General features: G+C 37.2%; 1 protein-coding gene across 2 annotated transcripts in view; it reads right to left on the bottom strand.

The window, feature by feature from the left end:
* SLC9A9 (solute carrier family 9 member A9) overlaps positions 1 to 14,026 on the bottom strand; it is a 567,499-nt gene that overhangs the window by 199,224 nt on the left and 354,249 nt on the right. For both annotated transcript variants that reach the window (XM_073898938.1, XM_073898942.1), the window contains one exon: positions 8,433 to 8,586. In XM_073898938.1, coding sequence (XP_073755039.1) covers positions 8,433 to 8,586 — 154 coding nt within the window. The remainder of the gene's footprint in view (positions 1 to 8,432; positions 8,587 to 14,026) is intronic.

Genomic DNA, 14,026 nt, shown 5'->3' with positions numbered 1-14,026 from the left:
ATATCTTTAATCGACTATGTCAAACTAGATTGATTTGAGCAATAAGTATCTGGAGTTGTGAAACATTTTTTAGAAGAACCTACAGAAACTAGAACATAATTTTACATGGGGGTTAAGGGTAAGGAATATAAAGGAATATGAAGTCTACATTCAAATGAGTAAATTGGTTTTCCGAGTTTCATGACAGGAGGTATTTCTGAGGTCTGCGTATTGATACAAATTAATACAAAATATTCAAATTGGTACAAAATCAATGTAAAATAATAAAATTTATACAAATTGATGGAACACTACAAATTAAGTATCAGATAAGATTCTAAGCAAAGCTTATGCAAAGAAGAAAATAGAAGCATGCTCTAGAATCTTTCTGAGCTGTTAGATAATGGTAATGCTTTTTGTGAGTATTTTTCTTTAACAGGTTTATCATTTTGAATGCAGAAATAGGAGCTCCCTGTAATATTGATGAATCTAGTTACTAGTTACAATGAACTAAGGTCTCCAGGGACTAATTATTTTTCTGCTTCCCATGTAAACCATGCTTTCATAAATACAATTAATAATATTTATATGTATGTATGTGTGTGTATACATATGTCACAAGCAGTAAAAAGAGTGGATAAGAAAAGGCTCATAGTTGGTCATTTGGGTATTGTTACAGAAACATTTGTTGAGCACGGCAGTAAGTGTGCCCTAAATTCTTCATATGTGCAACATCCAATCCTTATAACAATCCCAAGAGGTAGGTATTATTATTCCACTTTTACAGTTAAGAAAATTGAGGGATAGAGAGGCTGAATTTATTGCTCAAGATCCCACAGCTCATAAGAGAAGGAGGCAAGGTTGGTACCCACACTGTCCAGCTCCAGATTATGTGTGCTGATTTACTATATTAATATACCAATGAAGCAAATTATGAAGCATGCATGAGACTTTGGTTACTAGAAAAGAAACCCAACGGAACACAGCTAGATATTGAGGGAACTTAATTATCAGAATTCCTCCATTATATTAAATTGACATTTCCTCACCTCAGTAATAATGTCTGTAAGCAGGCGTATTTAACTCTGCTATTGTTTAAAATTAAAAAATACTACAAAGGACAGTTCTCCCATTATATCTGTGTGTATTTCTATGATGGCTGTTATTAAAAACTTTGTAGTCAGTATGTATAAATGATAAAGAAAGCATTCTTGCATGGCATAAAATTTTTTAACTAAAATAATGATAGTGGTGGAGACATTGTGCTATCTAGGTCATTCACTTTGCAAAGGACACAGGTCAGTATATTAATTTTTTGTGTGATATGTGGAAGAGGCTGACAAAAGGCTGACTTGGGATCCTGAATAGGATTGGGAGATAGCTGTATGGGTGACAAATTCCTACAATTCCAAATTCCTATAACTGAGGAAGACAAGCTTCCTCACTTGGCTACTTTGGACCAGGGTTAGCCTTGTTTACCTTTAACTGTTCTAGGTCAAAGAGATAATCTGCACCAAAACATTTTTGTGCTGTATAAGCAAGTCAACCCAATCACTCATGACAGAGGAAGATTTCCTGTGTTTGTTTTTAACAGGCCTGTCTTGGTTATAAAAACACATCTCTTTTTCCCTAGAGGATTTGTTAATCAAAGTAGATTGCAGGCATCAGGAATAAGCTCATTTATTTAGGGCCACAGAAGAATAAACTAGTTGGGCATGCAGGTCATGGGCTCAGGCTGCCTGGGCTGGGGTCTGGCTCTGCAGCCCAATACCCCAACCCTGGGCCAGTTTGCCAGGCCTTGCCCACCCTAGAAGGTAGTTTTTATTATCCCATTTTATAGATTAGACGCTGAGTCACAGGGAGGTTATGTGCCTTGTACTTTGTTATCTAGTATCTGGCACAGATTAAGTACTTCATAATGACCATTATTGTTTGAGATGTGAGAAGCCAAAATCTGGAAGCTATAGAAATCTTCTTGCTGAGGGCACTTTCTAATGCTGTCTGGAATATAAGTTCTGTATTGCTCTGGTATGTAAGGCTTTCTGTACGGTGATTGAGATATTTTGAAGAGATAGGTCCAGCATTCCTATGTGGGAGAGCCCAGGAAAGGTTTGCACTATGGTATAGGCTCCATTCTCATGTGCTTGCTTAGCTCCATGTGGTGCCCTATCCTAAACCAAGGATGGGGCTACCAACCCAAATCAGTTACTACTGCCAGAGAGTTCTGCCCTGTTGGTCTTTGAGGTTTATTTGTAAGCATGTGTGATCATTTGGTGGATAATCCTGTTAACTGGCTTCTGTAGGGAAAAAAACTGATATCCTTGATCTCTTGTTTCCTGGCTAACAGCAAAGCTAATCCTTAGAGACTGAGGGTTGTGTTTTCCTCACCACCAGTATTAATGTTTTCCACAGAAGGGAGGAGATCCGGATTCTAATCAAGAAACCATTCTTTCTTTTACATGAAAACCTCCCAAATAATACTGCAGGAGTCTTTTCTTTTTCTCTAGAATTTTGAGAAATAAAGTTCTGTGATTTATTTGAAATGCTGCATTAAGAATATTTTGTTATTTTTTAAAACAAAATAGCTTCGGGACAAGAAATTTGAATGTGCTTAAGACAAGACTTAATGGAGAATTTGTTTTCTTTCTTTCTTTGTTTATTTATTTTTGTTTCAGTATGTATGTATGTATGCATGTATGTATGTATTTATATTGAGAGCAGGGGGAGGGGCAGAGGGAGAGGGAGAGAAAGAATCCTAAGCAGGCTCCACACCCAGCATGGAGCCCGATGCAGGGCTCAATCCCCTGACCCTAAGATCATGGCCTGAGCCAAAATCAAGAGTCAGATGCTTAACTGACTGAGCCACCAAGGCACCCGCAAGTTTTTATTTAAATTATAATTAGTTAACATATAGTGTAATATTGGTTTCAGGAGTAGAATTTAGTGTTTCATCACTCATATCCAGTGCTCATCACAAGTGCCCTCCTTAATACCTACCACCCATTTAGCCCTTTCCCTGCCCACCTCCCCTCCATCAACACTCATTTGTTCTCTATAGTTAAGAGTCTCTTATGGTTTGCCTCCCTCTCTTTCTTCCCCCTTCCCCTATGTTCATCTGTTGTGTTTCTTAAATTTCACATATAAGTGAAATCATCTGGTATTTGTCTTTCTCTGACTCATTTGTTTTGCTTAGCATAATACATTTGAGCTCATCCATGTCATTGCAAATGGGAAGATTTCATTCTTTTTGATGGCTGGGTAATATTCCATTACAGATATATGATATATATATCAGTAGATGGGCATTTGGGCTCTTTCCGTAATCAACAATCAACTATTGTTGATAGTGCTGCTATAAACATTGGGATGCAGCTGTATTTGAATTAGTATTTTTGTATCCTTCAGGTAAATATCTAGTAGTGTAATTGCTGGGTCATAAGGTAGTTCTATTTTTAACTTTTTGAGGAACCTCAATACTGTTTTCTAGAGTGGCTTCACCAGTTTACATTCCCACCAACAGTGTTAAGAGGGTTCCCCTTTCTCTGCATCCTTGCCAACATCTGTTGTTTCCTATATTCTTAATTTTAGCTATTCTGACTGGTGTGAGGTGATATCTCAGCATAGTTTTGATTTACATTTCCCTGATGATGAGTGATGTTGAGCATTTTTTCACGTGTCTGTTAGCCATTTGCATGTCTTCTTTGGAGAAATGTCTGTTTATTGTCTTCTGCCCATTTCTTAACTGGATTATTTGTTTTTTTGGGTGTGACTTTGATAAGTTCTTTATAGATTTTGGATACTGGCTCTTTATCTGATATGTCATTTGTGAATATCTTCTTCCATTCCTTAGGTTGCCTTTTAGTTTTGTTGACTGTTTCTTTTGCTGTGCAGAAGCTTTTTATCTTGATAAAGTCCCAATAGTCCATTTTTGCTTTTGTTTCCCTTGCCTCTGGACACATGTCTAGTAAGAAGTTGCTACAGCTGATGTCAAAGAGGTTGCTGCCTGTGTTCTCCTCTAGGATTTTGATGGTGTCCTCTCTTACATTTAGGTCTTTCATCAATTTTGAGTTTATTTTGGGGTATGTTGTCAGAAAGTAGTCCAGTTTCATTCCTTTGCATATTGCTGTCCAATTTTCCCCAAACCATTTATTGAACAGACTTTTTTTCTGTTAGATAGTCCTTCCTGCTTTGTCAAAGATTAGTTGACCATATAGTTGTGTGTCCATTTCTGGGGTTTTTATTCTGTTCCATTGATCTATGTGTCTGTTTTTGTGCCAGTACCATGCTGTCTTAATGACTACAGCTTTATAATATAGCTTGCAGTGCAGAATTGTGATGCCTCCAGCTTTGCTTTTCTTTTTCATGATTAATTTGGCTATTTGGGGTCTTTTCTGGTTCCATACAAATTTTAGAATTGTTTGTTTTAGCTCTGTGAAAAATGCTGGTGGTATTTTGATAGGGATTGCATTAAATGTATGGATTGCTTTGGATTATGTAAAGATCATTCTGAATTTCCCTAAGCACAGGATCATTGCTGTTTTAAAGTCATTTCCATCAAAGTGCAATTCATATTAATACTATCAATTGTTACCTTATCTAAAACATTTTATCTGCATCCTACTATGGTAGTTTGAGGCTAAATGGAAAATTTTATGGGGGTAAAAACTAACTCAAGTAATACTAATAATTTAAAACAAAAGATGTAAAATTAAAAGAATTCAAGAAAGGAAGGCAATGTAAAGTGTATAAATAAATTATATACTAAGTGAGGATGTTTGTGTTTATTCATTATCACATTTTCATTCCTGCTTCTTGTGCTCCTCTATTCATGTCATTTTATTAAAGCTCCAATTAACTTATATTCTGGTATTTTATAGAAAGAGTCTGACATGAAAGTTGGTTAATGAGGCGTTGCTCTGTAAACAAGCAAAGCCTTGATAAATACAGTCTAAATAAAGGACAACTATCATTTAAAAGCTATGATGGAACTGAAGATTTCTTTGACAACACTATAAACCATGATAGGGAAGTAGAGCATATGATGATGGTATCACTAATACATGGTTGAACCAAATTTATGTCATGTTTGTGTGTGCATTTGTACACACATTAACTTATGTTCCTATTCTTTTTTTAAAATTTCTTTTTCTTGGGGCTCCTGGGTGGCTCAGTTGTTAAGAATCTGCCTTCAGCTCAGGTCATGATCCCAGGGTCCTGGGATCGAGCCCCACATCGGGCTCCCCGCTCCACGGGAAGCCTGCTTCTCCCTCTCCCACTCCCCCTGCTTGTGTTCCCTCTCTTGTTGTCTCTTCCTCTCTATCAAATAAATAAATAAAATCTTAAAAAAAATAAAAAATAAAATTTCTTTTTCTTTTTTTTTGTGGGGGAGGGGCATAGGGAGAGGGAGAGAGACAATCCCAAGCAGGCTACACACCCAAAGTGGAGACTAATGAGGGGCTCAATCTCACAACCCTGAGATCATGACCTGAGCTGAAATCAAGAGCAGGACACCTAACCAACTGAGCCACCCAGGAGCCCCTGTTCCTATTCTTTTATGTTTATTCTATTATGTTCTATTTCCCTCCCATTAATCAATGCATTGTGACTCTTCCTTCTCAAGTTAGCCCCTGCCTCCTTCCAGTATAGATGTAAAGAGTAAATTGAGGGCTTAGATGTGCCTGGACCTGGGCAACTCCCAGCAAATCTGGCAGTATTTGTTATTAGCCCCATCTTTACCTGGGGTTAGGAAGTCTCACCCAGTGGTTATCAAGATGTGGCCTTGGAACCAGAAGTGTTAGCATTGCCTGGAATGTGGTAGAAATGCAAATTCTTAGGCCCTGACCCAGATCTATTAGATCAGAAACACTGGGGCAGGGGCCCAGCACTCTGGGGATTAATGAGCCCTCCAGGTGATTCCGATGCTCACTCAAGTTTGAGAACCACTGGTCTCACCTTGGTCTTTCCTGTCTGCCTGAGTTGACTTCCTGGGTACTTACATATCTATGAATTTCAGTTTTCCTTCTCTGATTTTCTCATGACTGGGTCTCTGATCTCTCTGACTGGATTCCTACCAATTCCAGATTTCACACTCTAGTTCGCAGCTGAGATTTCCACCTTGCCTATTATACTGGAGCCCTGTGAGCCCCTTTCCCTAAATATATCATAGCCCTGCTTTTAATGCTTTCCCTTCCTGGCTGGGCACAAAGTCTGGCTTTGAATCAGTTGGGCCATTTGGAGCTAATTTTCACTGGGGCATCTCCATGACCTGACAACCCCCAGCAGGCCATAATAACGCTCGCCTAAGCTGACCTCCAGACCCTTTACCTGTGGATGCTATAGTTGACATCACTATCCTTCCTTATTGGGCCCTGTTGTATAACCTAGATAATCATTCTAACCTGCCTAAAGTCCCATCATTATACTCTGCTCTCCTTGCTATTCTGGATATCAAGAGACTGCATAAGCTATGACATCTATTTGAAATCAATGGATACCTTTGGAAAACACTATAGGAGAATTAGGTAAACACTTTGGGGTAAAACATGTTATTGATTTGGGGGGGTGACCTCTTCAGGGTAAAGAAAGACAACAGTAGAAAATAAGTTACATTTGAATCACTCTAGGAAATTGCTGATATCAGTACTTCATGTTCTGAATATTCTAATTTACCTGATGGGGTAGTTAATACCTTTATCTTGTAGGGATTAGTATCCTCTAACTTTTGTTTTCTAAGCCCTAATATTTCCATGCATGGATCCACCTACTGAAATTTATTTTCCAGAAACCTGAACACACCACTATCTTGCTAACAGTTCACAGGGGACCCAGTGCTGTAGAGTTTAATGCAATATGTATGCTCATCCACAGGAACCTACGGGTAGCTACTACTGTGAAGGAAATTGCAGGTCACATTTATATGCCTAGAAAATAATTCAACAAGCATTTCAAAACACTCTCCATTCACCTTTGGTCAAAGCCCTTTAATGTGTTTATCAATAGTCACAGTACTTCAAGATGTTCTTTATTTCCTTGAATTTGGTTTAATGCATGGTTACTTGGCCTAGTTTAAGCATAAGCTCTCTTTTATTAAAGCTTTGAGTCCTGTTTCTGTTTCCTCTTTGTCAAATAGATAGAAAATTATCAGTAAGTGCTTAACAAAAAGCAATTTACATTGTGGTTATATTCATTTAATGTTTCATGTAGCAATTATTTATTTAATCCTACTGTGTCCTAGGCACTGTGTTGGTACTGGAATAAGAATCCTTGTCTTAATCTTCTTGGAAGTCATTTTCCAGTCAGATGGATCTTTTCTTGTTAGATGTGATGGGCATGGAATTGCCTTACAGAGATTGGGTGGAGACCAGGGAAGGATCGCAAGATCATTAAGATGTATGGCATTGAGAAATAAAATGTGATTTACCTAAAGTACTGTTACATTCGGGGATATGAAAATGAGAACCCAGGTCAAAGATATACTTAAATAAAGACAACAACATTTTAAAATAGATTTGCCTTTAATGCTCTCCGCTCCTGGCTGGTCGCCAAGTCTGGCTTTGAATCAACTGGGCCATTTGGAGCCAATTCCCACCAGGGCATCTCCATGACCTGACAAGGCCATAATAATGTTGGACCTCCAGACCCTTCACCTGTGGATGCTATGGTTGTCATCACTATCCTTCCTTATTGGGCCCTGTTGTATAACCTAGATAATCATTCTAACCTGCCTAAAGCCCCATTATTATACTCCACTCTCCTTGCTATTCTGGATATCAAGAGACTGCATAAGCTATGACATCTATTTAAAATCAATGAATGCCACTAGCCACTATCTATATACTTTAGGTTTATAGTGATCCTCTTTCGGGTACTTCTTGGAGTTTCCCCTGACTGAAGCTTCATTGCCTTTTCCTTTGAGAAATTGTCTAAACTGTGTCTATAGGAGCCCTCTGGCTAAACATGGTTCACTAATCAAATATATTTAAGTACTTTCTGTGTCCCTAATTCTATCCTAAGTGCTATAAGGAATTAAAAACAAAACAAATTTACTTTCTCTTTGGTATTACAGCTTTTTTGTATAAATCCTGTTGAACTGTGAATATCTTTAGGACAGGACCTATGTGATTCTCATTTTTGTATACTCCAGAACATATTACATTGTATTCAATAAACACTGTTGAATGGAAGAATTCATAGATAAATAAATTCGTGTCTAGAGATAGACTATAAACAGACATCACCCCGAGATTTCTAGGACTCTTGGAAAAGTCAGTTCAGTTGGTGATAGGTCTAGAAGAGGCCAGAATGTTTTATCTTGTGAATGAAGGTCAACTTCACCCCAGGGAAAGTTAATGTTATAGACCTGCCATTGTACTCTGGACCAAATCAGCAACACCAGAAATGAAATAGTGCAGCCATGCCTTGTAATGATATCCTTTGTTAAACATGCCACCCACCTGATCTGAAGCCAAGTCAGCATGGGGGTTGTTCCTCCTCCAAACACCCAGACTGTGAAGAACACAAGGAGCAGTGTGGTGGTAAACATCATTTGTTTGGGCTGAGATTCTGTGTCCCGAATAGCCAGGGCAAATGCTATTGCTCCTCGTAAACCTTACAGGAAAAACCGAGAGAGAATAAGAGAAAATGAACATCTGCATGAATCTCATTCTCATTTTCCTGTATTCATCTTTACAATTTACTAAAAAACACAATTACTTTTTTAAAATTAAACTTTTTGAGATAACTGTAGATTCACATGCTGTTGTGAGAAATAACATACTTCTTGTTTGCCCTTCCCCACTTTCCCCCCAGTGATAACATCTTGCAAAACCAGTATAATATCACAGCCAGGATTTTGATATTGATGCAGTCAAGATAGAGTACATTCCCATCACCACCAAAGTCCCTCATGTTGCCCTTTTATGACCACATCTACTTCCTTCGCACACACTTCCCTCCTTAATTTCTGGCAACCAGTAATCAATTCACCATTTCTTTAACTGCCAGTTCAAGAATCAAATGGAATCATGCAGTATGTAGTTTTTTGGAATTGGCCATTTTCACTCAAAATAATTCCCTGGATATTCATGCAGGTTGCTGAATGTATCAATAGTTTATCCCTTTTTATTGTTGAGTAGTATTCCACTATATGTTCCACAGTTTGTTTAACCATCTATCTGTTGAAGGGACATCTGGGTTTCCAGTTTTATGGCTATTACAAAAAAGGCTGCTGTGAATGTATGTAAACATAAGTTTTCATTTCTCTGTGGTAAATGCCCAGAAGTGTAATCACTGATTGCATATTTTTAATAGAAGTTACCAAACTGCCAGAATGGCTAGACACCATTTATATTCCCATCAGAAATATAGAAGTCATTCATTTTCTCTGCATCCTCACCAGCATTTAATGTCACTATTTTTATTTTCACCATTCTGATAGTTGTGTGGTAATAGCTTATTGTGGTTTTAATTTGCATGTTTCTTTCTTTTTTTAATTTACTTACTGTTTAAGTAGGCTCCACAACCAGTGTGGAGCCCTTAATTTTCATTTTTCTAATAAATAATGATGTTGAACATTTTTTAATGGGCTTATTTGTTATCTTTTTAAGAATTTTGTTACAGTTTTTATTATTTTTTAATTTTTTATTAACATATAATGTATTTGTTTCCATTGGACATTCATTCCTGCTTTGTTGAAGATTAGTTGACCATAATGTTGAGGGTCCATTTCTGGGCTCTGTATTCTGTTCCATTGATCTATGCGTCTGTTTTTGTGCCAGTACCATACTGTCTTGATGATGACAGCTTTGTAATAGAGCTGGAAGTCCGGAATTGTGATGCCACCAGCTTTGCTTTTCTTTTTCAACATTCCTCTGGCTATTTGGGGTCTTTTCTGGTTCCATACAAATTTTAGGATTATTTGTTCCATTTCTTTGAAAAAAGTGGATGGTATTTTGATAGGGATTGCATTGAGCATATAGATTGCTCTAGGTAGCATAGACATTTTCACAATATTTGTTCTTCCAATCCATGAGCATGGAATGTTTTTCCATTTCTTAGTGTCTTCCTAAATTTCTTTCATGAGTATTTTATAGTTTTCAGAGTACAGATCCTTTGCCTCTTTGGTTAGATTTATTCCTAGGTATCTTATGGTTTTGGGTGCAATTGTAAATGGGATCGACTCCTTAATTTCTCTTTCTTCTGTCTTGTTGTTGGTGTATAGGAATGCCACTGATTTCTGTGCATTGATTTTATATCCTGCCACTTTACTGAATTCCTGTATGAGTTCTAGCAGTTTTGGGGTGGAGTCTTTTGGGTTTTCTACATAATGTATCATATCATCTGCAAAGAGTGAGAGTTTGACTTCTTCTTTGCCAATTTGGATGCCTTTGATTTCTTTTAGTTGTCTGATTGCTGAGGCTAGGAATTCTATTATTATGTTGAATAGCAGTGGTGAAAGTGGACATCCTTGCTATGTTCCTGACCTTAGGGTTTGGAAAGCTTTCAGTTTTTCCCCACTGAGAATGATATTCGCTGTGGGTTTTTCACAGATGGTTTTTATGATATTGAGGTATGTACCCTCTATGCCTACACCATGAAGAGTTTAATCAAGAAAGGATGCTGTATTTTGTCAAATGTGTTTTCTGCATCTACTGAGAGGATCATATGGTTCTTGTTCTTTCTTTTATTAATGTATTGTATCACACTGATTGATTTGCAGATGTTGAACCAATCTTGCAGCCCAGGAATAAATCCCACTTGGTCGTGGTGAATAATCCTTTTGATGTACTGTTGGATCCTATTGGCTAGTATTTTGGTGAGAATTTTTGCATCCATGTTCATCAGGGATATTGGTCTGTAATTCTTTTTGATGGGGTCTTTTTCTGGTTTTGGGATCAAGGTAATGCTGGCCTCATAAAACGAGTTTGGAAGTTTTCCTTCCATTTCTATATTTTGGAACAGTTTCAGAAGAATAGGTATTAATTCTTCTTGAAATGTTTGGTAGAATTCCCCTGGGAAGCCATCTGGCCCTGGGCTCATTTGTTGGGAGATTTTTTGATTACTGCTTCAATTTCCTTAGTGGTTATGGGTCTGTTCAGGTTTTCTATTTCTTTCTGGCTCAGTTTTGGTAGTTCATACGTCTCTAGGAATGCATCCATTTCTTCCAGATTATCTAATTTGCTGGCATAGAGTTGCTCATAATATGTTCTTATAATTGTTTGTATTTCTTTGGTGATGGTTGTGATCTCTCCTCTTTCATACATGATTTTATTGATTTGGGTCCTTTCTCTTTTCTTTTTGATAAATCTGGTCAGGGGTTTATCAGTCTTACTAATTCTTTCAAAGAACCAGCTCCTAGTTTCATTGATCTGTTCTACTGTTCTTTTGGTTTCTATTTCATTGATTTCTGCTCTGATCTTTATTATTTCTCTTCTCCTGCTGGGTTTAGGCTTTCTTTGCCATTTTTTCTCCAGCTCCTTTAGGTGTAGGGTTAGGTTTTATATTTGAGACCTTTCTTGTTTCTTGAGAAAGTCTTGGATTGCTATATACTTTCCTCTTAGGACTGACTTTGCTGCATCCCAAAGATTTTGAACAGTTGTGTTTTCATTTTCATTTGTTTCCATGAATTTTTTTAAATTCTTCTTTAATTTCCTGGTTGATCCATTCATTCTTTAGTAGGATGCTCCTTAGCCTCCATGTATTTGAGTTCTTTCCAACTTTCCTCTTGTGGTTGAGTTCTAGTTTCAAAGCATTGTGATCTGAAAATATGCAGGGAATGATCCCAATCCTTATTGGTTGAAACCTGATTTGTGACCCAGGTTGTGATCTATTCTGGAGAATGTTCCATGTGCACTAGAGAAGAATGTGTATTCCGTTGCTTTGGGATGGAATGCTCTGAATATATCTATGAAGTCCATCTGGTCCACTGTGTCATTTAAAGCCTTTATTTCCTTGTTGTTCTTTAGCTTAGATGATCTGTCCATTTTAGTGAGGGGGGGTGTTAAAGTCCCCTAGTATTATTGTATTATTGTTGATGTGTTTCTTGATTTTTTTATTAATTGGCTTATATAATTGGCTGCTCCCATGTTAGGGGCATAGATATTTACAACTGTTAGATCTTCTTGTTGGATAGACCCCTTAAGTATGATGTAGTGTCCTTCCACATCACTTATTATAGTCTTTGGTTTAAAATCTAATTTGTTTGATATAAGGATTGCCACCCCAGCTTTCTTTTGATGTCCATTAGCATGGTAAATGGAATGGTTTTCCACCCCTTCACTTTCAATCTGGAGGTGCCTTTAAGTCTAAGATGTGTCTCTTGCAGACAGCATAATGATGGGTCTTGTTTTTTTTTTATCCAATCTGATACCCTGTGTCTTTTGATTGGAGCATTTACCCATTTACATTCGGGGTAACTATTGAAAGATATGAATTTAGTGCCATTGTATTGCCTGTAAGGTGACTGTTACTGTATATTGTCTCTGTTCCTTTCTGGTCTATGTTACTTTTAGGTTCTCTCTTTGCTTTTAATAATTCCTGTAGGGCTGTTTTCATGTTTGCAAATTCTTTTAGTTTTTGTTTGTCCTGGAAGCTATTTATCTCTCCTTCTATTTTCAATGACAGCTTAGCTGGATATAGTATTCTTGGCTGCATATTTTTCTCACTTAGTGCTCTGAATATATCATGCCAGCCCTTTCTGGCCTGCCAGGTGTCTGTGGATAGGTCTGCTGCCAATCTAATGTTTCTACCATTGTAGGTTACTGACCTCTTGTCCTGAGCTGCTTTCAGGATTTTCCCTTTGTCTCTGAGACTCGTAAGTTTTACTATTAGATGTCAGGGTGTTGACCTATTATTATTGATTTTGAGGGGGGTTCTCTGTGCCTCCTGGATTTTGATGCCTGTTTCCTTCCCCAAATTAGGGAAGTTCTCTGCTATAATTTGCTCCAATATACCTTCTGCCCCCCTCTCTCTTTCTTCTTCTTCTGGGATCCCAATTATTCTAATATTGTTTCATCTTATGGTGTCACTTATCTCTCAAATTCTGCCCTCGTGATCCTGTAGTTGTTTATCTCTCTTTTTCTCAGCTTCTTTATTCTCCGTCATTTGGTCTTCTATATCACTAATTCTCTCTTCTGCCTCATTTATCCTAGCAGTTAGTGCCTTCATTTTTGATTGCACCTCATTAATAGCCTTTTTGATTTCGACTTGGTTAGATTTTAGTTCTTTTATTTCTCCAGAAAGGGATTCTCTAGTATCTTCTATGCTCTTTTCGAGCCCAGCTAGTATCTTTATAATCGTCATTCTGAACTCTAGTTCCCACATCTTACTAATGTCTGTATTGATTAGGTCCCTGGCCGTCGGTACTGCCTCTTGTACTTTTTTTCTGAGGTGATTTTTTCTGTCTTGTCATTTTGTCCAGAGGAGAATAGATGAATGAGAGAACAAAATGCTAAAAGGGTAACAACGACCCCAGAAAAATACACACTAAACTAATTAGAAGAGACCCCAAACCGGGGGGAAAAGAAAGAGAAAAAAAAAATATGATCAGGTTGGTGAATATAACAGAGCCACACACTAGATTTTGGGTGTATTTTGGTCTGTTAGAAGAAATTCCCTCCTAAACTTTTAAGGAAAAACTTGTATCTATATCTATCTATCTATCTATCTATCTAACTATCTATCTATCTATCTATACACACACACAAATAAGGGTAAATATGATGGAGGGATGGAATATGACTGTAAAGATGAAAATTAAAAAAGATTTTTAAAAAGGAATTGATAAGAAGTTGATTGGAAAAAGAATGAAAAAAATTAAAAGAAAGAGAATGTGAATCAGGTGGGAGACTAGGATAACATTATACACTAGATTTAGGGTATATATTTTGGTCTGTTAGAAGAAACTGTATCGCAGAATTTTAAAGAAAGTAAAACTTATATATACTCAAAAAATAAGGTTAAATACAAGGAAGAGATAGAATATGACAGTAAAAATGAAAATTAAAAAAGATTTTAAAAAAGGAATTGATAAGATGTTGGTTGAAAAAGG

This window comes from Callorhinus ursinus, unplaced genomic scaffold (assembly GCF_003265705.2).
Source record: "Callorhinus ursinus isolate GAN/ISIS: 27379988/994484 unplaced genomic scaffold, GSC_fseal_2.0 scaffold1, whole genome shotgun sequence".
NCBI lineage: Eukaryota > Metazoa > Chordata > Mammalia > Carnivora > Otariidae > Callorhinus > Callorhinus ursinus.
This window is presented reverse-complemented; position numbering and strand designations above follow the sequence as displayed.